Genomic DNA, 27,900 nt, shown 5'->3' on the forward strand with positions numbered 1-27,900 from the left:
CCTCTGGTGGTTTAAGGTAGTGACAGAATTATTATATATCCCCTGGTGGTCTGGGGAAGTAATAGAATTAAATGGTGGTCTTGGGTAGTAATAGAATTAATTATATATCCCCTGGTGGTCTAAGGTAGTGACAGCGTTAATTATATATACCCTTGTGGTTTGTGGTAGTGATAGAGTTAATTGTACACTTCATGGTTGACTGGGTTAGTGAAGAAATTATATTTGTATCTCCTGGTGCTCTGGCCACTTTTCCCCCTACTCTTGTCTCCAGTTCAGGTGCGGTTTGCAATTAAGCTCCATTTACTTCAATTGAACTGAGTTTCAAAACCCCACCCAAACTGGAGACAACAGTAGGGGGAAAGTGGCCATGTTTTTGTAGCGCTGGATAACCCCTTTAATCATATATACCCTTCTGGTAGTGATATTTACCACTACATGGATTTTTCTGGATAACACTTTCTGGTTTACACTACGGAATAGGGGCGGATAATCAGCCGTAAATTTCGTCTTCGCCCACGCACATTTCCGTCCGTCCCATAGACTCCATTCTATGGTCGGGCGGTTTCCGCTGTCCGCCGAAAGAATTGACATGTCAATGACCACATACAGAAAAATACATCTCCCACCAGAGTATACAATCATGTTGCTTTGATTTGAGTAACAAACCGAACTTCACAAACTGAGATTCGTTACGACCTTTGCAAAAGCAAAAGGTTTGGTTTGTTACAGGACTAAACTTTTGCAAAGTTCGTAACTCGTAAAGATGGTGGCCAAACATTTTAATACATAAAGAAAGCAAAAAAAGGGCCTATGCTTACCTGTCCAAGCTCCCCCAGTGTCCTGTTATGGGTCTCCAAAGTCCCCCGCTGATTGCAGCCGCCTCTGGCCCACTCAGCCAATCACTGACTGAGATGGGAAAGCACCATGGCCAGTGATTGGCTGACAAGGCTCTCACTCCCGAGAATAGAGTCACAGCCCGCTCAGCCAATCACTGACTGAGAGGGGTTCGGCGCTGTGGCCAATGATTGGCTAAGTGGGCTGTCACTCTAATCTCGGGTGATCAGCAGGGAAGACCAAGGGAGCGCGGACAGGTAAGTACTGATGAGCAAAACCGCTGAAAAACCTGCAATTGTTTAGCTGCTTTAGTGATTTGTTCAAGGTTCGGTTCGGGCAAGCCCAAACTTTTTGTCAAAGTTCGTAGCACCATGCCAAACCAAACTTTTAAAAGTTTGCTTATCTCTAGATTTTAAACTATTTTATAGATTTGAAGTCATTTTATAGATTTGAGGCTAGTCATCTCAGGACAGGCATATTGGGTTATGTTAAACCACGAGTATCGGTAAGGAAGGCGGCACCAGGACTGCCCGTCTCTGGTGGTTTAGAATGTGGTGATGTCAGTTGACGGCTGAAAGGGTCTAGTTTTTTTTATCAATGCAATGAGAGCTGGTAATATTAAGTCTGAATATTATCCAATTCTAATGACCACAGGACTCGTTTATATAAACGGTTTACAGGAAACGTCACGGTTTAATGGGAAACATCATCATTTTTATATCTTTCTTTTCACTTTGTCTCCAGTTTGTCCAACTAATATCCACAGATTTCCACACAACACAATAATGAGAACTTACAAGTCACGCTGTCAAAGAAGGTTACACTTAACAATCCGTACAACAGCACTTTGTTATCTTAATCACATTTGGAACAGAGCGGAGGATGAAATGAGAACGGATCCTTTTAAAAACAGCTCACGATAATTTGTACAGACATCCACTTCCACCCTCCAAAGGCGGCGTGACCTTGTCGATAATACAAGCCTGAACTTTACCGTTTTCTTTTGCTTTTTATAGTTATGACCGAAAAACAGAGACTTAATGTTTTAGAAATGAGAACATTAAAGTGTGCTACTCTCCGGTCACATCGGAGAGATCTCAGTCCTGAAAGGGCAAAATCACCCACATGGTCACTATAGTGAAACGTCCCCTATTGATGTGAAATTAAAAAAAATGAAGCCTATAACTTTGTGGCTTTCAGTGGAGGAGCAAGGACCACAAAAATATACACTGATATATCCTTATAGGCTTGATTGCTAATATCCATTGGAAGGGGTGAGCTGGCTGAGTTGGATCGGTGCAATGAGGGAAGTTGCCCCACCCCCAGTTCACCAAAACACCTAATTAGCATATCAAATAACCTACAAATATCCCAAATTAGCACAGAAGAATAGAGATAAGCGAACCGGGTTTGGGTTCGAGTCGATCCGAACCCGAACGTTCGGCATTTGATAAATTGGGGCTGCTGAACTTGGATTAAGCTCTAAGGTTGCCTGGAAAACATGAATACAGCCAATGACTATATCCATGTTTTCCACATAGCCTTAGGGCTTTATCCAACTTCAGCAGCCACCGCTAATCAAATGCCGAAAGTTCGGGTTCGGATGGACTCGAGCATGCTCCAGGTTCGCTCATCTCTACAGAAGCTCAAGGTAAGAAAATAACCCTCATCCTCAGCACTTCGTACAGACGCAAGTTAGATGATTCTGATTTTTCACACAATTCGCACAATTAAGACCTATACATTCTTTATCGCATCCATGTTGGATCATTTTGGAATAGTCCCACCTACTGATGTTGGTTATTACCACCACATCCTCATCATTCCTTCCCCATCCCTTGTGAAGATCATCATCCTTTAGTCATTTTCCCCCGCACAGCACTGCTATAAAGATATTGGTCTTCTTAACATGGTGGGAATAGGGCAAGGTTGAGCTTAGGTTGTTTTCTTCCCATTGGTGCAATAGCAGACTTCATTGTATATATGCCCATGATTGGTACAATACATTGTGTGGGTCCTTTATATACAGCTGTAGTATAAACCTTTGGGTATATATATACCGGTCCCGATGCTCACGCAGCATGCGTCCCACTCCTGGACCCTGCCAACAGCCTGCATGTCCCCCCTGCTCCTACGTCATGACCCGGCTGAGGGATGCCCCGCTCAGCCAGTCGGCAGTCAGTGACTGGGGCAGGATACCGCTGCAGTCACTGATTGGCTGAGCGGGCTGAATCCCACCCTTTAGTGATGTGGTAGCCATGTCAAAAAAAAAAGAAAAAAGGAAAAAATTGGCAGCACATCTATTACTCTGTTCACACTGCAGGTTGCACGCTACTTGTGGCTTAAGTACATACAAAAAAACAAAAGGTGCAACAGCAACCCACAGGTGCAAGGGCTTAGGGCCCTATTCCACTGGACGATTATCATTTACATAATCGTTAACGATAAACAATACAAATGACCGCTATTGCGAAAGACCTGAAATCGTTCACCCATTTACATGGAACGATAATCGTTACTTATAATCGTTCTTGCGGTCATCTTGTCGTCCCTATTGCGTTCGTCCCTATTGCGTTCGTCACTATTGCGTTCGTCACTATTGCGTTCGTCACTACTGCGAACGACCGAAAGATGTACCGAACGACCGAACGATTTACAAACGAGCAACGATAAAAATAGGTCCAGGTCTTAGGGCCCTATTCCATGGGACAATTATCATTCGCATAATCGTTAACAATAAACTATACAAACAACCGCTATTACGAAAGACCTGAAATCGTTCACCCATTTACATGGAACGATAAGCGTTACTTATGATCGTTCTTGCGGTCGCCTTGTTGTCGCAATTGCGTTTGTCACTACTGCGAACGAACGAACAACGACTTATTCGGTCGTTACTCGTTAACTGCTATTCAACCGAACGATTATCGTTTAGATTCGAATGACTTAACAATAATCTGAACGATAATTGTCCCGTGGAATAGGGCCCTTATATATACTCCTCCCAGTGTACACACGATAAACACCTGCTCTGTAGATATTAAAAAGTGAGGATCTTAGCAAACTATTTGATCAAACAGAGTGTACCATGTCGCCAACGTTAAGGAGTCCTCAAGACATGGTCCCTACTCTAGCATTTTCACACTAGCAATGGCCTCTCCTGGGCTGAATAAGCCTACAACTGGGCAGATAGGAGCCAAATGATCTCTTTTATAGCACCCTTGAGACATGGGTGGAGTGCAGGCAAACAGGAGGTAGCCATTGGGCAGCACATCTATGACTCTGTTCACACTGCAAATTGCATGCTGCTTGTGGCTTAAGTACATACAAAAAAACAGAAGGTGCAACAGCAACCCACAGGTGCAAAGGCTTACCGTAAATACTCCTCCCAGTGTACACACGATAAACACCTGCTCTGTAGACACTCTGTTTGATCAAATAGTTTGCTAACATCGTCACTTTTTAATATCTACAGACAAGGTGTTTATGGTGTGTACACTGGAAGGAGTATATACAGTAAGCCCTTGCACCTGTGGGTTGCTGTTGTACCTTTTGTTTTTTTATGGTAGCCATGTCATGACATACCTCGCAGCAGGGAGAAAATGGCATGTGGCAGGGTATGGGAGCCCGGCCATGCCGCGCATCGCGGACACGATGTTCGGTAAGCATATGTTCTTTGTTATGTTCCCCACACCCCCTGCCTAATATTAATTCCTCCCCACCCTCCCACCTCCGGACTTCTCCTTTAAGACAACTATGAAGACATTATGTGTCTTTAACATTACGGTTCCTCAAGATCCGTTAGGACAATAAGTATATTGTACTCAACTGCCCATATAAACTGTGGGGAGACACTGTGGGTGGGTCATTTATTTTTGTACTGCTTGTTTGGTTACACCTATAGGTTTCTTTGGATCTAAGCCATACAGGACAGCTAGGTCATGAGTACTATGTGAACAGTATTCCTTATCAACGACATTCGGAAACCCAGCTGGGACACCTCTTCCCTGGTGTCACGGACAGGGAAAGCTTCTTTGGTGGCCATTCAATCTAGCTCCTAGAGGGGCAGTTTATGACTGCCATAGTCTCTGATAGGATAACATCATTATATCATGCTATAGAAACTAGAGACTCCCGCATGGCAAGTCCTTCGAGGTTTGCAGTGATAAACTCTCTCTACCACTATTTATATATAATGGAAGATTTGCTATTCACAGTAGGAAAGCAGAGTTACCGCCTCGGGTAGCATTTCCTATTTAAGGTGGTAGTGCTTTAAAATCTGACAAATAAATAGACATAAATAATTAGAGAGACAATAAAGGAAGACATGTTGAAGAATGTGCACATTTACTTCACTCTTTCTGTTTGCCGTTCGCCATTGAGAGTAGAAAAGGACTTTATAGAGTAACAATTCCCTGTCACCGATACATCACACCATTACCAGAACATTCTCCGAGGGAGAAGAGCTCAGCTGGAGGCAGATCTTAATTCCAGAAAGCGTAAACACAATCTGGAGGAGCCTTCAAGAACTTGTAATGCAGATTCAAAGTGATTGGCAGGTGATATAGTCTCTTATCGTTGAGTGATATAGTCGCACTGCACCCTCCTGCAACTTTCTCATACCGAATCGATAAAATAAATCACTGAGATACAGAAGTAAGTAAAGGTAATATATCTAAAAATGCAACCACAGTTCTTTGCATAAATGATACCTTTCCCTGGAGTATGCCTTAAAATATACTGCCAAACATTGTGCCTCTGAATACAACACTACCAAATGCCTTTCACTTTAACACAATATTGCCACATACTGTGCCCCTAATATGATGCTGTCACACTCTGCTCCTCTGAAGACAATACTGCCACAGGCTGTGCCCCTGAGTACAATTCTTCCACATATACTGTGCCCTTAATTTAATACTGCCACATGCTGTGTGCTGAATATAATACTGCCACATGTTGTGTGCTGAATATAATACTGCCACATGTTGTCCTGCATGCAATACTGCCACAGGCTACGGCTATGAATACAATACTGTCACACATTGCAGTACTGATATATTATGTTATACTGTTATATTCTTGTATATAGGGGCAGTATTATAGAAGCTATATTCTTGTATATAGGAGCAGTATTATAGTAGTTATATTCTTGTATATAGGAGCAGTATTATAGTATTTATATTCTTGTATATAGGGGGCAGTATTATAGTAGCTATATTCTTGTATTTAGGAGGCAGTATTATAGTAGTTATATTCTTGTATATAGGAGCAGTATTATAGTAGTTATATTCTTGTATATTGGAGGCAGTATTATAGTAGCTATATTCTTGTATATTGGAGGCAGTATTATAGTAGTTATATTCTTGTATATAGGAGCAGTATTATAGAAGCTATATTCTTGTATATAGGAGCAGTATTATAGTAGTTATATTCTTGTATATAGGAGCAGTATTATAGTAGTTATATTCTTGTATATAGGAGCAGTATTATAGTATTTATATTCTTGTATATAGGGGGCAGTATTATAGAAGCTATATTCTTGTATATAGGAGCAGTATTACAGTAGTTATATTCTTGTATATAGGAGCAGTATTATAGTATTTATATTCTTGTATATAGGGGGCAGTATTATAGTAGCTATATTCTTGTATTTAGGAGGCAGTATTATAGTAGTTATATTCTTGTATATAGGAGCAGTATTATAGTAGTTATATTCTTGTATATTGGAGGCAGTATTATAGTAGTTATATTCTTGTATATTGGAGGCAGTATTATAGTAGTTATATACTAGTACACAGGGGGCAGTATTATAGTTGTTATACTCTTGTGCACAAGATCCCCTTTTTACTGTTTCTGTTCTTTTAGGAGAATTATTGATCTGTTAGTTAATGCAATGGATAGATTTAACTGAAAAGTCACAAGCCATTTTCCAAACCAGAAATGTGCTCAGAGCAGTCACCCCCTCCCTTCATTTCTCTTGCCAGCTCATATTCAGTGCATTATTCAGCAGTAGGCAACAATGAGCAGAAGACAAATCTTTGTTATACCCTGAATACAAAAAAAAGGAAATTCATCTCCTGGATTTTTAATATTTGCCATGTAACGTCGCAATGTCCACTAAACCTCTGTTGTTGATGCGATCTGTCATGGGTATCACCCTTGAACATTTTTTGTAAGGAGGAAAACAATTGAATGTGGGGCTGTAAATCCAACTGAGCAGCAGGGGTTAATTACGGAGGCGAGCCTCTAACAAATACTCTATGGACAAGCCACAGGCACAAATTGCCGCAGCTAAATTAGCTTTCATGATAGTGTCGGGTATAATGATATCCTGCCTTGGTTTGTAAGGTAAATGCCACAAGGGCAATCGTCAGTTTCAATCATTGCCCATTTATAAAGCTCTCTGGCTGCTCTGCCTTTGTTTTTGTACTGGTCTAAAACAAAGTGACACATGGAAGATTGAAAGGCACAATTTAGCGGAGAAGAACTCAACAAGCCAGCTGCTGGGTATCCTCCTATTTTCCTCATGTTCCCTGTTGCAGTTGTCAAGTATCATTTCGGACGGAGAAGAGCCTACATGAAGGATTTCATCCATTTGACTCCTGGTGAGAAGATATGATCACATTCTAAACACTTCCAGGGAGATAACTATTACTTCTGCTCCAAACTTGGCTATAGGTGTTAGCTTGGGAGGCTCCGAGCTCAACACAAGCCAGATTGTCTATTCTTCCCATCATTCTTGTTTTTGAACAACTTTTTGGATTCTTTTTAAACTTTTGGTTGCACACACATTAACTGGGCAAATCGGTGGCAAACACGGAAATGGTCCAGGACTGTATTTTTCACTAGATGCTGTTGCTGTGGCCCGGGGTTGCTAGGTGGAAACAGCAGGTGGGCTTTTGGTGTTTTTCTTGGGCACTTGTCACGGTGGCCAGGAGTGGTGATACCCACCCCCGGACACACTGGCACTGGGCTTTGTAAAGGGGAGCCCAAGTGTGGGTGCAGGTGCGGCGGAGGAAAAAGTCCAGCACTTAAACAGGAGCTCACTTTTACTTCAGTGAAATACAAGTTATTAGCTTTCGTAGGTACAAGTATAGGTGTTGGTAGTGCGTGAGGTAGTAGCTGATAGTAGTAGGTATTTGAAAGAAGTGTTCCTTGACTAAGGGTCCTATTACACGGGCTGACTACGGCCCGATCATTTTATGGTGGGCTGCACAACTGACAACTGACTAAAGACCAAAGACCCCAGGGCCCTGGCGCCTAAGCCAGGCCTGGCCTGGAGGGAGCCCCCTGTGGAGAGATTGTGTGGAAAAGTCCATGCAGAATCATCATACAGTAGGTTTTACTGGCTTTAATGGGGACTCCACTGAAGGAAAAGTCAGGTGAGAATTTTTATTAAAGTATTGTATTGCCCCCCCCCCCCCAAAGTTATACAAATTACCATTATACACTTATTACGGGAAATGCACATTAACTGCTTTTTCCCTGCACTTACTACTGCATCAAGGCTTCACTTCCTGGATAACATGGTGATGTCACTTCCTTGATAACATGGTGATGTCACTTCCTGGATAACATGGTGATGTCACTTCCTGGATAATATGGTGATGTCACTTCCTGGATAACATGGTGATGTCACTTCCTGGATAATATGGTGATGTCACTTCCTGGATAACATGGTGATCTAACGACCTGACACCCAGAGCTGTGCAAGCTGTGGCTGTGGCCTCGACGCAGCAGTAAGTTGTAATGCTAGGTATAAATGGTGGCTATTTGAAGCATATTGGCAGCCATTTTATGTGTCATTCTCCATTTCACATCTTTAAAGGTCCTTCACTGATGGATGACCCCGATGACTGTATACATGAGACTTCTAGGTCATCCAACAAGTTTGAAGAAGGCTTTTACTGATTCAATGGAGATAGTTTGCATAACCAACAAAACGTTTGACCAGCCTCAGTGATTCAACAGAATATAGTATAGCGCATAGTATCATCTAAACAAGAAAACCTCATATCATTGCTTTAGGATTAATCTGTGCATTGTCCCATTGTGTGAGTATTGCCCTCTTAAGGATTAGAACTGGCCATTCTATTCTTTAACATGAGGTAATACAAACAAACAGGACAGAGATCTGTGTATTCTAAACTTAGTGCAGCACTAAAGTGTATGAAGTTATTGATTCTAACTGTGTATAAAACCTGAAAGCTGCAGCCATCTGGGAGAGAGGTTTGGACCTATGGTAAGGACGCTTCCATAGTGTAGGCCCAGGACGCTTCCATAGTGTAGGCCCAGGAGGCTTCCATAGTGTAGGCCCAGGAGGCTTCCATAGTGTAGGCCCAGGACGCTTCCATAGTGTAGGCCCAGGAGGCTTCCATAGTGTAGGCCCAGGACGCTTCCATAGCGTAGGCCCAGGACGCTTCCATAGTGTAGGCCCAGGACGCTTCCATAGCGTAGGCCCAGGACGCTTCCATAGTGTAGGCCCAGGAGGCTTCCATAGTGTAGGCCCAGGACGCTTCCATAGTGTAGGCCCAGGACTTGGTCTCTGTCAGATCGCTGGAAGCCTCTCCCCAGTTGAAGTTCTATGACAGATGAAGTATCGTTATGTTCCTGGCAGTGATTTGTTCTCTGTCTTGCGCCGATTTGCGGCTGATGTTTGGTTTTGGCCACTTGCAGCTTTGCGTGTGGCTGATACTAGAAGGACAGATGATGTGACTATGCACTAGTGATATTGTAAGTACTTAACCTTTGTATTCATATCTATGCAAAAGTGTACGCAATCTCATACTAAGAACACCTGGTTATTGTATTTCTGATATACCATCTGTATATAATCCTTTTTATAGATCTTTTTAATCATTTGTTTAATAAAATTGCGTTGTATCTTTATTGGTCGCCTTCTTTAAATACGTATCTGAACCTTTTGCTTAAGAGTTAGCAAAACATAAGTGCAGGGAATAAAGCCGTTTATAAGCATGTCCCGTAATAAGTGTATATTGGGGATTTGTATAACTTTTGGGGGACAATACATAAAAATTTTCACCGGACTTCTCCTTTTAAAAGCACAGAATCACATGTAATTTGCTGGAGGGGTCAACGAGAAATCACATGACTCAACTTAAAGAAAGGATTTGAGGAATATTCAGATGTAAATGGAAAAACTAATACTATATCATACCAGCTTACAGCGAATGTACCATCAGGTACATTTGCTTTAAGTAGGGCATATCAATAGAACCAGGCCATGTTTTTTTAAAAAAAAAGGGTTGTGGCACCGGCTTCCCCCCACCCGCGCCGTTCTATTGACATGCTACACTTACAGCGAAGGTGTACATTCTACCTGATGGTACATTCGGTTTAAATATATATATATATAATTTAAATATAATTTAAAAAGTGTCCACATCACATGGCCATATAGAACCTATATAATGACACACAGCAGTGCTAACCTAACAGTTGCATTGTGTTAAAAACCACCATAATTGCTGACAATCCCCTCTCCAAAGATAAGATGTGACGCGCATTGACAAGCAGAGCTCAGTCTGTAGGACAAGACTTCTACCAATCGTATGCAAGGTGAAACCCAACCAAGGTTAGCAGAGAGAAAATTCTTCTCACCTCCCGGTAATTTGTATCCTAGTATGTTTTATTGCCATGAGTAAGGCTCTCCGTCATACCGGCCGCCTAAAAATGTGGACAAATCGGTTCAATAAAAGATCAGAGCCCGTAGCAGCCCGGTGGAGAAATCCCATCTCTCACACATTCTGATGGTTTTGCATAACGTCTTATCTGTGTTTGTTATAATAAATCTCGGGGTTTAAATGTCACATTTATTTTACATCAGTTGAGCGCAGAACATTGCGTACTCTCAAAAGCTGCGTCCCAAAGGCCGGGGATTTCAGACACACATTATAGGAAATGTGCTCGTTTGTTTCTTCATCTGGGATTGCGGTAATAAATTATATGAGTGGCAGTCGTCGCATTAAGAGGCAATGGCAGAAAGAAAAGAAAAAATGTGGAAACTTTTTTTTTTTCTTTTATTTAGCTGCAGTGAAATTGAAGAACACAAAGACCAGATTTTATTGCGAGAAATTTGCAACCATAGGATGGAATTTGCTGCCATAGGATGAAGCACAACGTACCACTACCTATTGAGGAAAGAAAACATAATTTGTAGGAAAAGTCTGTAAAATGAAAAAGAGGCTATGGGAGACTTAAAGGAGAAGTCTGGAAGGGGTCGGAGCAAAAAAATAATTTCGGACAGGGGGTGGGGGAACATAAAAAAAGTTACAGTCACCTGTTCCGATGCCCATGCATAGTGATATCCCACTCCTAGACCCACGCTAGCTGTCTTCTGAGCTCCCCTCTGGCTACATCACAACCGGGCTGATAGATGCCCCACTCAGCTAGTCCTTGACTGGTGTGAGACCAAGGAGCAGTCACTGATTCGGTGAGTGGGCTAAATCCCACTCATCTGTGACATTAAACCTGGGAGAAGATGACAGCCGGTGAGGTCCAAGAGTGGTAAGCATATTGTCTTTTTTATTTTTGGCTCACCACCTGCCCATATTGATTGTTTGCCATTGTTTGTTTGATATCCCCTCAAAACATGTCCGTAATTTAATACACCGTATGCAAATGACATTCGTTATTTCAAAAACTTCAATGCAATTCACTGAAGTCAGTGTGAACATAGCCATAGGCTGTATTCATGTTTTCTTGGCAGCCCAACTTCTTCAATTGCTGAACGTTCAGGTCCAGAGGAACTTTGCTGAACCTGAACTTGAAGTTCGCTCAACAATAGTCTGCAGCCTTCCACCTCCCAACGTCTCACAGGGAGCTCAGTCTTAATGTAAAATAGTAAAATAGTGGTTCTTACTGGCACAAAACCCTCAGTGGTGGACCCAATGGACAGATCTCGGGCATTAGTGGATGGCAACCCGAATATGGAATCCATGCGTGTAGCTTTAAAGAGGTTTTATCGAAATTGGTGTTGAGGAATCAAAGTTCCTTTTGCCTGATGAAGAGGAAGTTTCATTCCTTAAAACACATTGCAATGAAATTGCCCTTAAACTATACGTGTTCGGGTTTTACACGTCTGAATTCCATGTTTGGGTTATCATCCTCTGATGCCCGAGGTCCGTACATTGGGTTTACCACAGAGGTTTATGCGCCAGTAAGAACCACAATTTTTCTTCCTATTGCTGAGATGTGAGAAGCAAAGGGAAATTTTTGGCATCAAAAAGGGGAGTTGAGACGTTGAGGACTTGAAAGGAGAGTAAAGCCCTGTTGGGGACATGGAAGGAAAATGAAGTTACAACATAGACTGTGATGGAGAGCAGAACCATGCTGCAATGGTATATGTATTTGGTCAGCCTATGGTAGGGTTAGGGAAACATATTGTATGCCACTGATTCAATAGGTACTGTTATTTTATTTTTTTTTATTTTTTTTTCTTCTCAGAAAGAAAATTAAAGGGGAAAATATCTTCTATTCTTTCCCACAGAAACCTGCAGGGTAAAACACTACCTGTACCTGTGGGCAGTGGGGTACGTGGGGCCCACCATAGGAAATGATCCCGGAGGCCCACCATTGAAGTACTAGTGAGAAGCGACATGCTGACCTGACTCTCTCCTGGATTCAGCTGTATCTGTGTCCTACAACTCTCAGAATGCCCTATACTTATGAAACTCTCAGCATATGCTGGTAGTTGTAGTTTCTGGGAGAACAGAGGCGCCTGGTGGCTGCAGTCTGTGGGTCACAACCATCAGCCCTGAAGGTCCATCAATAAACCTTTCTACAATTATCAGAGAATTATCTGTTTATATTTACTACAACCCCCAGCATATCCTGAGAGCTGCAGAATGTCATTAAATGCCTGGAATTGTAGTGTTTGTCAAACCACTCATGTTAGAAGTTCCAGTCTGAGGGCCCACCGGAGGATCCTCCGGTCCTCCGGTGGGCCAGTCCGGCACTATCTGTGGGGATATCTTTTAGAATAAAAAATGTTTGTAATTTGTAGTAAAAGGCTACTTTATTGGATATGTTGGCTTCATATCAGTAGAAGCAGAAGTTTTCAACCACACACACAAAGAACAAACACTTAAACTAAATAGACCCACGCCATCTGTAAGTCTGCTAGTGCACGTTATAAAGGAGACCAACATAAGGAACGATACAGAGCACCACTCAATATAAAGCTCTACCTCAGATAACCTGAACAAGTGCGTGAAAAGATCTCAGCTTCAATGGATGCTCAATTTAATGATCCATTAAATAGGATTCCCTAAGGTTCAGAGTACAGGAGGGCAATAGGCAAACCAGATGTCTCTGTAATAGATTAAACACTGACTTACCGGGCTGCTACTTCTAGATGGCGCTAGACATCCTTCTAGAGGAGAGCTCATTTGCATATTTTCCCAAGAAGCATTGCATGTAAGACTATACACTAGCTCTCTTCAATGAGAACCAGTACTTGTCCAGATACACCCAACATATTTCCTTTTCTTTTTTTTCAGTTCAGCTTGCCTTAAATCCTGAACATTATCCCAGCTGGAGTGATAAGACCATTATTTGCTTATAACGTGTCTGTGAAAGCCACCGATATATAAAAAAATAATCTAATTTTTCTGCGGCTGAACGGCTGCTTACCTGAGATACCGTACACGGGAGAACAAGAAGATAAAGTCAAACTGCTTTTCCGTAATCTAATAATTATTTTCCATTTGCAGGTTTTACTGGATGATCAAACACCTTGCCGATCTCATTACGCTCTCCTGGTTTTATTGTAGGTGATGTATTTCGCAGATACACATGTAAACATTTCATCTACGATAACGCCATATAAACCTGTCTGGTCCGGAGTCGCTAACTGTGGACGCCACCGATGTTTGTGGCCCTGTTTCCTTACAATGTACAATGTATCTCTGTAATGGAACACAATGTTATGTATCACATGTCAGCTCTCCTTGGAACGGCGCAGATAAATAGGCCGAGCGGAGCCGTTTTAGGGCTCACCGTTATAATCTGTGCCTTATCTTTCTGAGGGTTTTATTTTAGGAGGAAGGTTAGAAGATATTACTCAGTCAGCTGGATCGAGGTGAACAACTACATCGCATGTTTATGGGAAGTCCAGCGCCTCGTGCCTCATGCCTCATTATTGTCAATAGTCCCTAACCAGTTCATTGGGATAGCTTCAGGAGTCCTATAGGGAATGAATGGAGCATCAGCATGTGCTTTTGACTCCCACTTCATTCGCATAGACACATAAGTAGCCCCTGTTCCTCCTAGAGGTTGGACCTCAACTAGACACATACTGTATAGCCTATCCTGGTGACATATTGTAATCTCAGAAGAAATGTATCAGCCGCAGCAGGCTTTTAGGACCATGGGGGGTCCCGGCTTGGATAGGGCGCAGATGTCCAGTAACCACAGATTGAAGCGGTTATATCATGGAAGGGGAATTTATTAATATCACGACGCGTTTCGGCCGCCAAGTATAAGGTGGCCTTTCTCAAGTGGTACCACTTGAGAAAGGCCACCTTATACTTGGCGGCCGAAACGCGTCGTGATATTAATAAATTCCCCTTCCATGATATAACCGCTTCAATCTGTGGTTACTGGACATCTGCGCCCTATCCAAGCCGGGACCCCCCATGGTCCTAAAAGCCTGCTGCGGCTGATACATTTCTTCTGACTGTACGACTCCCTTGGACGTACCCCGGCAGGAGCTGCGGTGTCCTACCCTGTACGCCTGATATAGAGTTGTGCCTATAGCCTAGCACAACTCTACTAGGTGAGTGTAACACTGTTCCCTCTGTGTCTACCACTCTGGCCATCTTTTATTGCACCAGGAGGCGCCCCCACCTCTCCCCTTCTTCTCTCTGCAATATTGTAATCTCGGCATAACCAGTTAATAAACAAAACCCTTTGAGGTATCTTTTTTAAAATTCCCAACCTATGTAAGCGGATGCTGGAATATGAATTACAGCTCATAGACAAGAGTGATGCGACTTTAAAGGGAACCAATTAGCCCAATCGGGCTGATATGGTTCCCTAAACCGCTGTATACAGCTCCGGCCGCAGCTGCAGCTGGAGATGTATACCAGAAAAAAAGCACTTTAATCACCTGAGCGCATGACAGGCACAGGCGGGAAGGTAGACATCTGGGCGGCTCCCCGCTTTCTGCCTGTCAATGTGCTCAGAGGATGATTGATAGGCAGAGAGGCCAGTAATGGACATCTCTGCCTGTCATTCATCCCCTCGGAGCGCACTGACAGGCAGAGAGTGGTGACTAGACACAGGCGGGAAGCCGCCCAGATGAGTACCTCCCCGTTTGTGCCTGTCACGCGCCTGGGTGATTAAAGTGCTTTTTACCGGGTATACAGCTCCTTCTGTAGCTGTGGCCGATACGTGCCGTTGCTGCTGCAGGAACTGTATACAACGGTTTAGGGAGCCATATCAGCCCGATTGGGCTGATTGGTTCCCTTTAACAATGGACTGGTTAGTAAAAGTGCTGCTAACTACTGTTCCAGTGGTATAGCAAGAGGTCACAGAGGTTGCAGTTGCGACCAGGACCCTAGTCCCCCAGTATGAATACCTGGGGTCTTCTTTCCATGTCAATTTAAGGCCCTGTTACACACACAAGGATGTATTTGACTAGATTTGATTTGATTAGATTTTTTTAATCTTTGGGTTTGTTCCCATGTCTCGAATTTTACGGGCAGTACGGACGATGAAGCCCTGTAATGGAGTGTCTCCCTGCCCAGCATGATGTATCAATATCATGCAGGGAGCGAGAAACCGGTTTGAAACTCCGCAGCACTACTGTGATTATGCTGGGCAGGGAGACACTCCATTACAGGGTTTTCCCGTCTGTAGGGCCCATAAAATATGGGACGTGGGAATAAGCTTTTAGGGGGATATTTATCAAACTGGTGTAAAGTAGAATTGTCTCAGTTGCCCCTAGCAACCAATCAGATTCCACCTTTCATTTTTCAAAAAACCTGTGAGGAATGAAAAGAACAATCTGATTGGTTGCTAGGGGCAACTAAGAAAATTCTACTTTACACCAGTTTGATAAATCTCCCCCTTAGTTTTTTTCTTTCTGACCTATTCTCTCTATATAGTCTGTTGCTGGCTTTGGCTTCAATAATCTGTCAGATAAATCTCTGTGTGTAATAGGACCTTTAGACAGGAGAAGAGTATCTAGGATCCTCACACTGTATTGTTCGAGAAGGAAAAAAAAATCACGCCTGGGGCCGACAATGGACTTCCCCTGTCAGGCGAGAAGAAGAGGACCCAGTGCTAGACATAATGGTGATGGGGGAGTATTAGTGTATATATATATATATATATATATATATATATATATATATATATATATATATACACTAAAAACAAAAACAAACAAATATGTAGGAGGAGGGTGTCCCAGGTCCAAAATTTGCCCTGGCCCTGTGTTGTGTAGTGCACTGCTGTATAGAAGGACAGCACTACATGTTTCCCAGAAACTGGAAGTACGATGCGGAAAGCCTGATTCAGAAGTAATAAAGTTGATCTTATTTCTATGTGATTGAAAAAAAATTGTCTGAATTTTTTTTTTTCTTTTTCTATAAAAATCTAAAAAGCGCTGAGAATAAGTGCTCGGTCCTCACATAAAGTGAGTACCCTGTTGCTGCTGATAAAAAGCCATTGCCTAGCAGGATGAAAGCGTGCACGGGCGTTTTATAGGGAGAAATTCTCTATCCACTGCTTGCAGAGCATGAATTACTCCACTAGAAAAGCGCCAGTGAATGAATATAATCCCCGGAAGATGTTTTTTACACTTTCTCTTGGCTTCTTCTTTCAGACACATTCTTTAATGCCAGCCCAAAACTAACCGCTGCTTAATATTGATTAGAATAAGCCGAACAATAGAGACGCCTCCTGGAAGAGATGACATTAGAAAATTAATTTACTGTCCGGCATGGAAATTCTGGAAATGGCTTCAAAACAAGATTTCTGCTATTATTATCAGAATTCCTCCCAACAACCTAAATGGTGAAAATTATTCTCAGAAATGTTCCTTGAGGGATTGTGCTCCAGATCTGTTCTTATTCGGAGCCATGGTCAGCCATTTTGAAGTCTATGGAGAGAGCCATCTGTGGTCACCGACAAACTTACTTGTTCTTTCCTAGAGGGGGACAAACCAACGGCTGGACGAAGCTGCATATGGGACCATGAGCCAGTAGCTGTATTAAGCTGCAAGGAAGTTACTGCGCCATCAGGAGAGGACATGGCTTACTGACCTTTTTTTTTATTGGTGGTTGTGTTCATTATGAATCTTATGTTTGAGTGTGTATGCAACGTGTGAGTGGTGAATGTGTGACGTGTAATATGTAAGAGGAGCAAGTGCAACAAAAGGTCCTAAGTAGTGTTGAGTGGAGATGCTAACTTCTTCGACCATGGGGAGTCAAATACTGAGCACTCTTAGAGAAAACATGGATACAGCCTATGGCACTTCAGGGGATCCACGTCTTCCCCAGTGGGCCAGTCGAAACCTGTCTGCGTGAGCGTTATTGCTGCAAAGTTTTACATTGTGTTTGCATGTGTATACTTGTTTCTGTGTTTATTCAGAGGTTAGAAAGGCCTATCCTTTTTTTGTGTATAGACAGTTTTGCAGCTTGCGACACCTGAATAGTCTTGCCTGGGGCCAATTTGGGATGGTGCAGGTTTTATGCCTTTCAAGAACAGGGGACCTGTGGTTTCAAATAATAAAACAGACTGGTGAGCGGCGTTCAGTGACTTATACAAAAGCTAAGAGGCCAAAGACCGCACATCAAAGAATTCAAAGATGTGCTGCACTACTTGGATCCCAAGCCAGGCAGGTGGTGCTGCATCTGTAGCGCTATAATCTACCACCCATGCTGCCATCCAGGATCTCTATACTTTGGTCCAGGATCTTCAGAGTCAGCATCATCAGAAGAGTCTGCTAGTTGTCACCTGCTAAATGCAAGGCAACAATTCAAATCCAAAAAGATCTTGTAACAATCCAAATCCAAAAAGATCTTATATCAATCGATCCCGTAAAAATCAAGGTTCTCTATTAGTTCACAAGTAAAATATAGTCCACATAAAATTAGCATGTACACGCCAATTTTATGTGGGCTATACTTTTATTTTTAAACTAATAAAGGACCATGATTTTAGAGGTTGAGTGCTACAAAATCTTTTTGGATTTGGATCATGTAGTTTTGTTGGCACTGAAGAGCGAAGAGCACCTGCTGTTGACCCCCGGTTCTTTCTTCTCCTCTTTTCTCTTTTTCCATCTACATGTTACCCCCACAGTCACGTTACAGTATATTGTCAACTGTGCCTAGTTGGATTTGCAAAGTCCACGATAGACCCTAAAAGCACTGACACCAATACAGACTCTTATTAAAGGGAATGGGTCATAGAAAATTGCATTGTTTAAATCATGGTTTTTTGTTTTTTTTCAAAACAACTTTTGATGATTTTTTTTTCTATTTATTATCGGTTTTACTATCTGTATTATAAAATAATCCTAAAATCTTGCAATATTTATTCTCACCACTGGGCCTTAAACTAAGCAGAGACTTCCTGTTCTCTTTGTGATGATAAGAGGAGGCTGCTGGAAAGTCATCTTTGCAGTATTACAGCAAAGTCTGACCATGTCCATTGGGTCTTATGTCCTTTAAAATACTTTATTATATTACTAGATGCTTTTAAAAACAGCTCAAGCAAGATGGCTGCCCACATAATACTTTGCTAACAATAAAATTAAAAAAATTACAATAAAGTAAGAAACTGATTAGAATCTGGCTTAAAAAAAAATTAAAATCGGTGACACAAGGTCCCAAAATTCTGCAGATAATGAGGACAATGGCAACCTGTACCTTACCTTGTTTCCTGACATCCTCCACAGCAGAGATCAACTCCTCCTTCAGGTCCTGACTTTCTTTTGCAATCTGCTCGCCTTTTTCCAAAAAGTTTTGAGTGGCTTGTTCCACGGAGGCCGCAAGGACATGCGCCTTTTTAGATCGACCTTTCTTTTTACCCGATGGACCCTTGTTGCTTGTGTTTACCAAAGTTGTCACCTGCAGAGCCAAACAACATAGGTCAGTCATACAGAACATAGAAGTCATACAAAACATACAAGGTTTTTCACATTTTTTTATTCAGTCTCGATGTTTGGGTGGTATGGCAGTTAACAACATTTTTTATTTTTTTTTCTAGGACATTGCTTGTCATGGGACAGAGTATGCGAACATGTGATGTCAACATAACTATTTTTTATAAAACTGGGAAAATCTCTTCAATCCAGACCACATTTTAAAATAATTCCTATATGTTAAGGAATTCCAATTTTTTGTGGTAGAGTAACTTTCATCCCTGCACCGTTTTTCTCCCCCATTCATTTAAAGGGGTTGTCCGGCATTACCAACATTTTAACGGGGCACTATCAGCAGATAGACAAATCTAACCTGCTGATTGCCCCCTATTGCGCATGTCTTACCTTCTCTTACCTTGCGTCTCTTCCTTTCTATTTGGTGCAGTTCCTGTGCTGTTATCAGTCTCATCCTCTGCCCGGAGCACCATTTGAAGCACTGCCCCACCCCCAGAGTGCAGATATGGCCGGCCGCTTCATTGATTACCATTAGAAAAGGCTGTCCGGCTCACGTGATGGGGGTGGGCAGTGCTCCTAACGGTGCTCCGGGCCGAGAATTATACTGCAAACAGCACAGAAATGGCGCTGAGGAGGAAGGTAAGAGACATACCTTCCTCCTAGACGCCCTGTGAGCAATAGGGGGCTATAAGCAGATTAGATTTGTCTAACTTGTTGATAGCTTCACTTTAATATGTATCTGCTGGTATATAGAAAACAATAAAGAGTGCATGCTTACCTCTCTGCGCTCCCACAGTGTGCTGTTGTGGAGTCGTCGGTGACCCTCGCTGACTGCAGAGCCTCTACTTCCAAGATAAACTCTCGGGAGTAAAAGTGACAGCCCGCTCAGCCAGTCATTGGCCGTGGGGCTGTCCCATTTCAGTCAGTGACTGGCTGACGGGCTGTCTCTCCCAAGATGACTTTGTCTCAGAAGTAGAAGCACTGCAGTCCAGCGAGGAACACCGGCAATCCTCAAGTGCACACAGGGGAATTGCGGAGAGTTTATGTATAGGCCCTTTATTGTTTTCAGTATACCAGCAGCGATATATTAAAAATTGCCTAGCGACAGACAACCTCTTGGATTTCTCTTTGAACTGTGACCCTGCTGTTGCCATGCAACAGGGAACATACTTTCCAACATCCTCCCTTGCTTGCAGGCATAGTGGAGACCATATGCCAGTACCTCCTGTAGACTGCAGTTAGACTGAGCATGTCAGGCCCAGTGAGTCGTAACCTAGGGCAAGACGTCATGTAAAGAAAAAAACAAAAACCTTCTTTTAGGGACCTTGACAATATCTTGTCGTGAACTTTGTCATTAAAAAGAGTAAATTCAGTTTTCACGGGCAATGGTTCCCCGAACCCCCCCCCCCACTGCGTGCAGCGGTTGCCCTCAGACGGGTCTGAAGCAGTCAATACCAAGTCTATAGCTGTGTTTTAGGTGTTCACATCTCATTAGCTGCAATGAGATGAGACACCGGAGGTGCTGCACCAGGCATCAGCGCTTCATTACCAGGATATTTGGAAGCGGCCATCAATATATTCTATGAGACTCTCCATGCTTCTCCTCAAGTCTCCGAGTCGCTTCATGTAAATGCCAATAGCTGTGCATTAATATTCTCCTTCCCCTGTACTAATGGATCACCAAACTGCAGGAAACTGCCAATGACCTGTATAAAGGCACCGCTGACATTTCATTGTGTTGCTGATTCCTTCTAGGTATAATGCCATCCTTCCACTTCAATGCACGGACTTATTGCCTGACTGATTAGACTAATAGGGCCTCCTTATAACACTTGCCCCATGGCTTCTTTTTACAACACTGTCAAACTCGGTGAGACTTAAAAGTGATACCTAAATACTCCTATCTGTGTTATCAGCCGCTGTATCTATGTGTAGCACAATGGTTAAAGAATTTTTACTTATATATTTTACTGGTTTATTCTTCTACATAGAAGTCAATATTATAGTAGTTATATTCTTGTATATAGGAGCAGTATTATAGTTGTTATATTCTTGTATATAGGAGCAGTATTATAGTAGTTATATTCTTGTATATAGGAGCAGTATTATAGTAGTTATATTCTTGTATATAGGAGTAGTATTATAGTAGTTATATTCTTGTATATAGGAGCAGTATTATAGTAGTTATATTCTTGTATATAGGAGCAGTATTATAGTAGTTATATACTTGTACATAGGAGCAGTATTATAGTAGTTATATTCTTGTATATAGGGGCAGTATTATAGTAGTTATATTCTTGTATATAGGAGCAGTATTATAGTAGTTATATTCTTGTATATAGGAGCAGTATTATAGTAGTTATATTCTTGTATATAGGAGCAGTATTATAGTAGTTATATTCTTGTATATAGGAGCAGTATTATAGTAGTTATATTCCTGTATATAGGAGCAGTATTATAGTAGTTATATTCTTGTATATAGGAGCAGTATTATAGTAGTTATATTCTTCTATATAGGAGTAGTATTATAGTAGTTATATTCTTGTATATAGGAGTAATATTATAGTAGTTATATTCCTGTATATAGGGGGCAGTATTATAGTAGTTATATTCTTGTATATAGGAGCAGTATTATAGTAGTTATATTCCTGTATATAGGAGCAGTATTATAGTAGTTATATTCTTGTATATAGGAGCAGTATTATAGTAGTTATATTCTTCTATATAGGAGCAGTATTATAGTAGTTATATTCTTCTATATAGGAGCAGTATTATAGTAGGTATTGCACTCACCATAGCTGCTGCAAACAGAATGGGAATTTTAGTATTTTAGTAGTTACGTAGTTATGTCTATAGGAGAAAAGTCCAGCACTCACCAGGAGATGTCTTCAAAGCTTTATTGTGCAGAAATCATAGCAGGGAGGGGAACAATAAACAATGAGTGCTATATAGCAGCAGTATTATACTAGTTATATTCTTGTATAAAGAAGCAGTATTATAGTAGTTATATTCTTGTATATAGGGTGCAGTATTATAGAAGTTATATTCATGTATATAGAGAGCAGTATTATAGTAGTTATATTCTTGTATATAGAAGGCAGTATTATAGTAGTTATATTCTTGTATATAGGAGCAGTATTATAGTGGGTATATTCTTGTATATAGGAGCAGTATTATAGTAGTTATATTCTTGTATATAGGAGCAGTATTATAGTTGTTATATTCTTGTATATAGGGGCAGTATTATAGTAGTTATATTCTTGTATATAGGAGCAGTATTATAGTAGCTATATTCTTGTATATAGGAGCAGTATTATAGTAGTTATATTCTTGTATATAGGGGCAGTATTATAGTAGTTATATTCTTGTATATAGGGGGCAGTATTATACTAGTTATATTCTTGGACATGCAGTAGAAGTAGTACAGCAGCAATTACTAACATGAGAAAAAGTGTAATATCGTAGTAGGTATACTCTTGTCTACATGAGGCAGTATTAACAGTTTATTTTTCTTATCCTCAGTAGGAAGCCCAGAAAAGATTTTTTTTTCTATGTGCCATTTCATTCCGCTTAAATGAGGCCCCCTACTGTAGCACAAATAGCAGTGTGCATGATTGTAGTCAGTGGCATATCTCACCTGTACGATGCAATAGTATTTAGGAAAATAAGCTGCAGTGGCAAGAGTGTGAATTAGTCTTCATACAGGAAGCAAGTTGATGTAATTTAGTTCCCAGCAGTGTATGTAAATGCTGGTAGTCTGGCATCCTACACGTGGGCAGCAGCAATGTATTAGCGGGTGCGTTTTTTAAATGAAATGTTTAATACAATTACTTCCGATAGTTCTGGGATGGTTTAGAGAGAGAATACTAAAAACATATAATCTCAATAATTACTGTCAGGCTGCTGGAGGGGGCACAGGGTTTTAATATCTATAAAGATGTAGCTGAACCTGCTTTACATTAAGATGTAACTGAACTGCAGTAACTGCTCAGATACACTATAATTAATTCCACAGATCTTTAAATTGTAGAATTTATTGTATTTTTTCAGGTTCCCCCCAGGAGCAGTATTATAGTGGTTATATTCTTGTATATAGGAGCAGTATTATACTACTTCTATTCTTATATATTGGAGTAGTATTATAGTAGTTATATTCTTGTATATAGGAGCAGTATTATAGTAGTTATATTGCTGTATATAGGAGGCAGTATTATAGTAGTTATATTCTTGTATATAGGAGGCAGTATTATAGTAGTTATATTCTTGTATATAGGAGCAGTATTATAGTAGTTATATTATTGTATATAGGAGCAGTATTATAGTAGTTATATTCTTGTATATAGGGGCAGTATTATAGTAGTTTTACTATTGTATATAGGAGGCAGTATTATAGTAGTTATATTCTTGTATATAGGAGGCAGTATTATAGTAGTTATATTCTTGTATATAGGAGCAGTATTATAGTAGTTATATTCTTGTATATAGGGGCAGTGTTATAGTAGTTATATTCTTGTATATAGGAGCAGTATTATAGTAGTTATATTCTTGTATATAGGGGCAGTATTATAGTAGTTATATTCTTGTATATAGGGAGCAGTATTATAGTAGTTATATTCTTGTATATAGGAGCAGTATTATAGTAGTTATATTCTTGTATATAGGAGCAGTATTATAGTAGTTATATTGCTGTATATAGGAGGCAGTATTATAGTAGTTATATTCTTGTATATAGGAGGCAGTATTATAGTAGTTATATTCTTGTATATAGGAGCAGTATTATAGTAGTTATATTCTTGTATATAGGAGCAGAATTATAGCAGTTATATTCCTATACATAGTGATAGTATTTTATTGCACATATGGTGATATTATAGTATGTTGTGCCAGTGTAATAAAAAAAATCAGAGAAGCAGTTGATTGGAACCACTTTATGGCAGAGATGTCTGCTATTTTTGCATGCTATTCTCCTAAACAGTTTGAACGATTTAGATTTTTCCATTGATGTGTACATTCATTTTGATATGTAGTGCCCTTTAATTATTTCTAGATTTGACATCACAGGAGGTGACTGAAGTGATAATGATAGTTCACTGCTTATGATCTTACCCCCAACTTGTAGGAAGTGGTTCACATATAAAACACACCTGCCTCCACTCCAGAGCACTGGAGCTGTATTTATAACAGTGAAATCCCATTCTATAGTTAGAATTCAGCACAGCCTGTGTCTGGCACAATCAGTACCTGAGCTGTCGTATGCCTGAGGCGTACAGATATAAAGTAACGTGCCCACGGCCATGAGGAAATTATATGCGGATCCAAAGCACGTTCAGATAGTGACAGTCACTAAATCACTTATGTGCATTTCCAGAGCTGACTAAGGTAAGGCTGACAGCAGCCATTCATTCGTTCCACTGCACAAAGTTACCAGCTTATACATACTATGGATGTAGCAGAGTTGGGTTTGTTTTAACAGTTTTGTTTTCTGCACATGCAGCCCAAAGGAAGACTATAACACTACATGTCATGTGTTGTGCAATATCTCAAATTCAGCTCTGCTGCATCAAATATTTAATTTTAAGAGAATATTAATTTATGAGAAGAGCACAGCTGGAGCATGCTGTACTATGACCATTTAGCATTTGAATTCCGGTGGCTGAAGAAGTTGGCTGCAGCCCTAGGAAGTCCTGGAAACATGGATACAGCCATAGGCCATAAGCTATATCCATGTTTTCCAAGACTCCCTAGGGCTGCAGTCTTGACTTACGGTACATCCTTATACTCCAGAGCTGCACTCACTATTCTGCTGGTGGGGTCACTGTTTACATACATTACATTACTGATCTTCTACTTATCCTAAGTTACATCTTGTATCATACTCCAGAGCTGCACTCACTATTCTGCTAGTGGGGTCACTGTGTACATACATTACATTACTTATCCTGTACTGATCCTGAGTTAGATCCTGCATTATACTCCAGAGCTGCGCTCACAATTCTGCTGTGGAGTCACTATGTACAAACATCACTCATCCTGTATTGATCCACAGATTAATCCTCTATATGTTTAATTCTTGTAATAATTTAGTAGGCAAGCGGTTAAACAAGGTAAATTTTTATATCCCTATCAAGAAGGCAATAAGGCCTTTGATGCAGCTCTGGACTGAAATGGAGCAGGTGACCCGCCAGTGAAGTTATGATCATAAATGTTCCCTGCAGTGGCTACTACAGGTGAAATTTAGTACTACATATTGGCTATTCAAATGAGCTGCCAGACATCTAACACATGAGAGGGCTGGAACCACCAGAGCATCGCATCTTGAACTTTTCTCACTTGCTTATTTTGCTGCTTTATTGTGGCCATAACTAAATATTATTCCTATAACTTTAAAAGTAATTAAAAAAAATCCCACCCCCCCTCCCTTTTGTATTAAGCCGATGCCGTATATTCTCGCCTCGTTCATTGTGTGCACCAGCAGAAGTAATTAATGGATTTGCCATACTAAAAACATATGTTCAGTCTGTGCTGTAAAAAGCCGCAGACTACACAGCTTTATTACCGTACAGTTATGGCGCTCGGCAACGCAGTGGGTTTAATGTAGTCAGTTTTATGTCCCCCTTCTCGCTAATGTATTTCAGAATAAATCAGTATACAATAAGGGGATGATGCTGGCGCTATGGGCAAGGGTGGTACTAGAAGCAGAAGTGTTGTGGATGGATGAATCCAAGTTTGAGGTGTTTGGATCACAAAGAAGAACGTTTGTGAGACGCAGAACAAATGAAAAGATGCTGGAAGAATGCCTGACGCCATCTGTTATACATGGTGGAGGTAATGTGATGGTCTGGGGTTGCTTTGGTGCTGGTAAGGTGGGAGATTTGTACAGGGTAAAAGGGATTCTGAATAAGGAAGGCTATCACTCAATTTGGCAACGCCATGCCATACCCAGTGGACAGCGCTTGATTGGAGCCAATTTCATCCTCCAACAGGACAATGACCCTAAACACACCTCCAAATTGTGCAAGAACTATTTACAGCAGAAGCAGGCAGCTGGTATTCTATCATAGGTAATGGAGTGGCCAGCGCAGTCACCAGATCTGAACCCCATTGAGCTGTTGTAGGAGCAGCTTGACCGTATGGTACGCCAGAAGTGCCCATCCAACCAATCCAACTTGTGGGAGCTGCTTCTAGAAGCGTGGGGTGCAATTTCTCCAGCTTACCTCAACAGATTAACAGCTAGAATGCCAAAGGTGTGCAATGCTGGAATTGCTGCAAAAGGAGGATTCTTTGACGAAAGCAAAGTGTGATGTAAGAACAATGTTATTTCACATACAAATCATTATTTCTAACCTTGTCAATGTCTTGACTCTATTTTCTATTCATTTCACAACGTATGGTGGTGAAGAAGTGTGACTTCATGGAAAAGACAAAATTGTTTGGGTGACCCCATACTTTTGAACGGTAGTGTAAGAAGCCACCATTTCACACCAACTTCCTAACTACCGCTACATTAAAAAAAAAAGCCACAACTCTTGGATGGACTTCCTAGGCTACAAGAGGCAGCCGAGCTTGCTGTCTTACATTCAAGCCTGGTGTACACTTCCTTAAAAGGTTCATCCTATAATTCATTATCCTAGTTGTATATTGCCTCTAAATTACTATTCTACGAGGATCGATCCTCATGTGCAATATGGTATTATACACACAACATATGTAATACTTATTGATTGAACAGTTATGGATCGCTGGTAACTTATACTGGGCATAAAAAGTCAGATTAATTACAGTCAGCCGAGGAAACAAAAGAATTATAATTGTGTTCATCAATGATCATAAAACACTGAAGGTTAATCGTCTACATTGGATAGAACATAATTGAAACAATTATATGGGTCAAAATTGATTTGGAGAAATATCGCTAAACTGATCCAAGACCCCTACGCGGAATGAGAAGTATAACTAAACTGCCACAGCCATCCTATGTGTTATAAAAATTGTTATAATTGTTATTATATTGCTTTATAGGGATCTAGGATTTCAATGTGATGCAATGTACAATTTTGGACTGGTTGTGTACGAATTTTACAAAAAAATTATTTTGGTCACAAACCGAATTTCTTTCTAAATTTGTAACAAATATCGGTTCTTTAAGTTCAGTTTATAGACCCCTAATTGTAATAATTAATATATATATATTTTATATATATATATATATATATATATATATATATATACACACACTGTATATATATATATATATTTTTTTTTATTATTATTTTTTTTATACACCCAGTACATAGGTGTATACATGTGCACTTGTATCTAAACCTTAACATACTGGCACACAACGTGAAGTAATACTTTTACACAATGACCAAACAATACTGAAATAAAGTACCCACATATCACTGCCTGATAATTCCCATGCAATATTGCCATTGCCAGTGTAAAAATAATAATGTCACCCAATGCCTAAATAATACCTCTATACAATACTGAAGGCATTATTAATAAAGTTGTGGCAATAAATTCTTACATAGTGGGGCCAGTCCTATGCAAACCTCGCCTAAAGTGAGTGTTTTAGAAAGTCCCTGAGTATTTACAAGGTGGGGGCTAAACATACAGTATAGAGAATTGCTTCTAGGGAAAAATAAGAATTCTCACAAAAAGTGCATATGTTTTTGTAATACCGACCCATAAAGACTCAATGTGCTGCGGTACAGCCATTACCATGTGTATAGATCATAAAAATACTCAATCAGAATAAGTTTTTTTATATAACATAAGGCACAAATCCATATAAAAGTAGAACTATTTCTATTGTGTAGCTCTTGAATGTATATAAAAAGCGTCTGCCTAGAAAGGTCAGTTTTAATGCTTAGAGGCTAAGAAAAGTATGTTTTTTCCTTTTCTGAATTACAGTAAGTCACCCCTCATAG

At 40.6% G+C, this 27,900-nt stretch overlaps 1 protein-coding gene across 10 annotated transcripts in view; it reads right to left on the minus strand.

The window, feature by feature from the left end:
* CTNNA2 (catenin alpha 2) overlaps positions 1-27,900 on the minus strand; it is a 1,387,623-nt gene that overhangs the window by 1,173,319 nt on the left and 186,404 nt on the right. For all 10 annotated transcript variants that reach the window (XM_069977183.1, XM_069977185.1, XM_069977181.1 and 7 more), the window contains one exon: positions 18,743-18,938. In XM_069977183.1, coding sequence (XP_069833284.1) covers positions 18,743-18,938 — 196 coding nt within the window. The remainder of the gene's footprint in view (positions 1-18,742; positions 18,939-27,900) is intronic.

Source organism: Dendropsophus ebraccatus, chromosome 7 (genome assembly GCF_027789765.1).
Source record: "Dendropsophus ebraccatus isolate aDenEbr1 chromosome 7, aDenEbr1.pat, whole genome shotgun sequence".
NCBI lineage: Eukaryota > Metazoa > Chordata > Amphibia > Anura > Hylidae > Dendropsophus > Dendropsophus ebraccatus.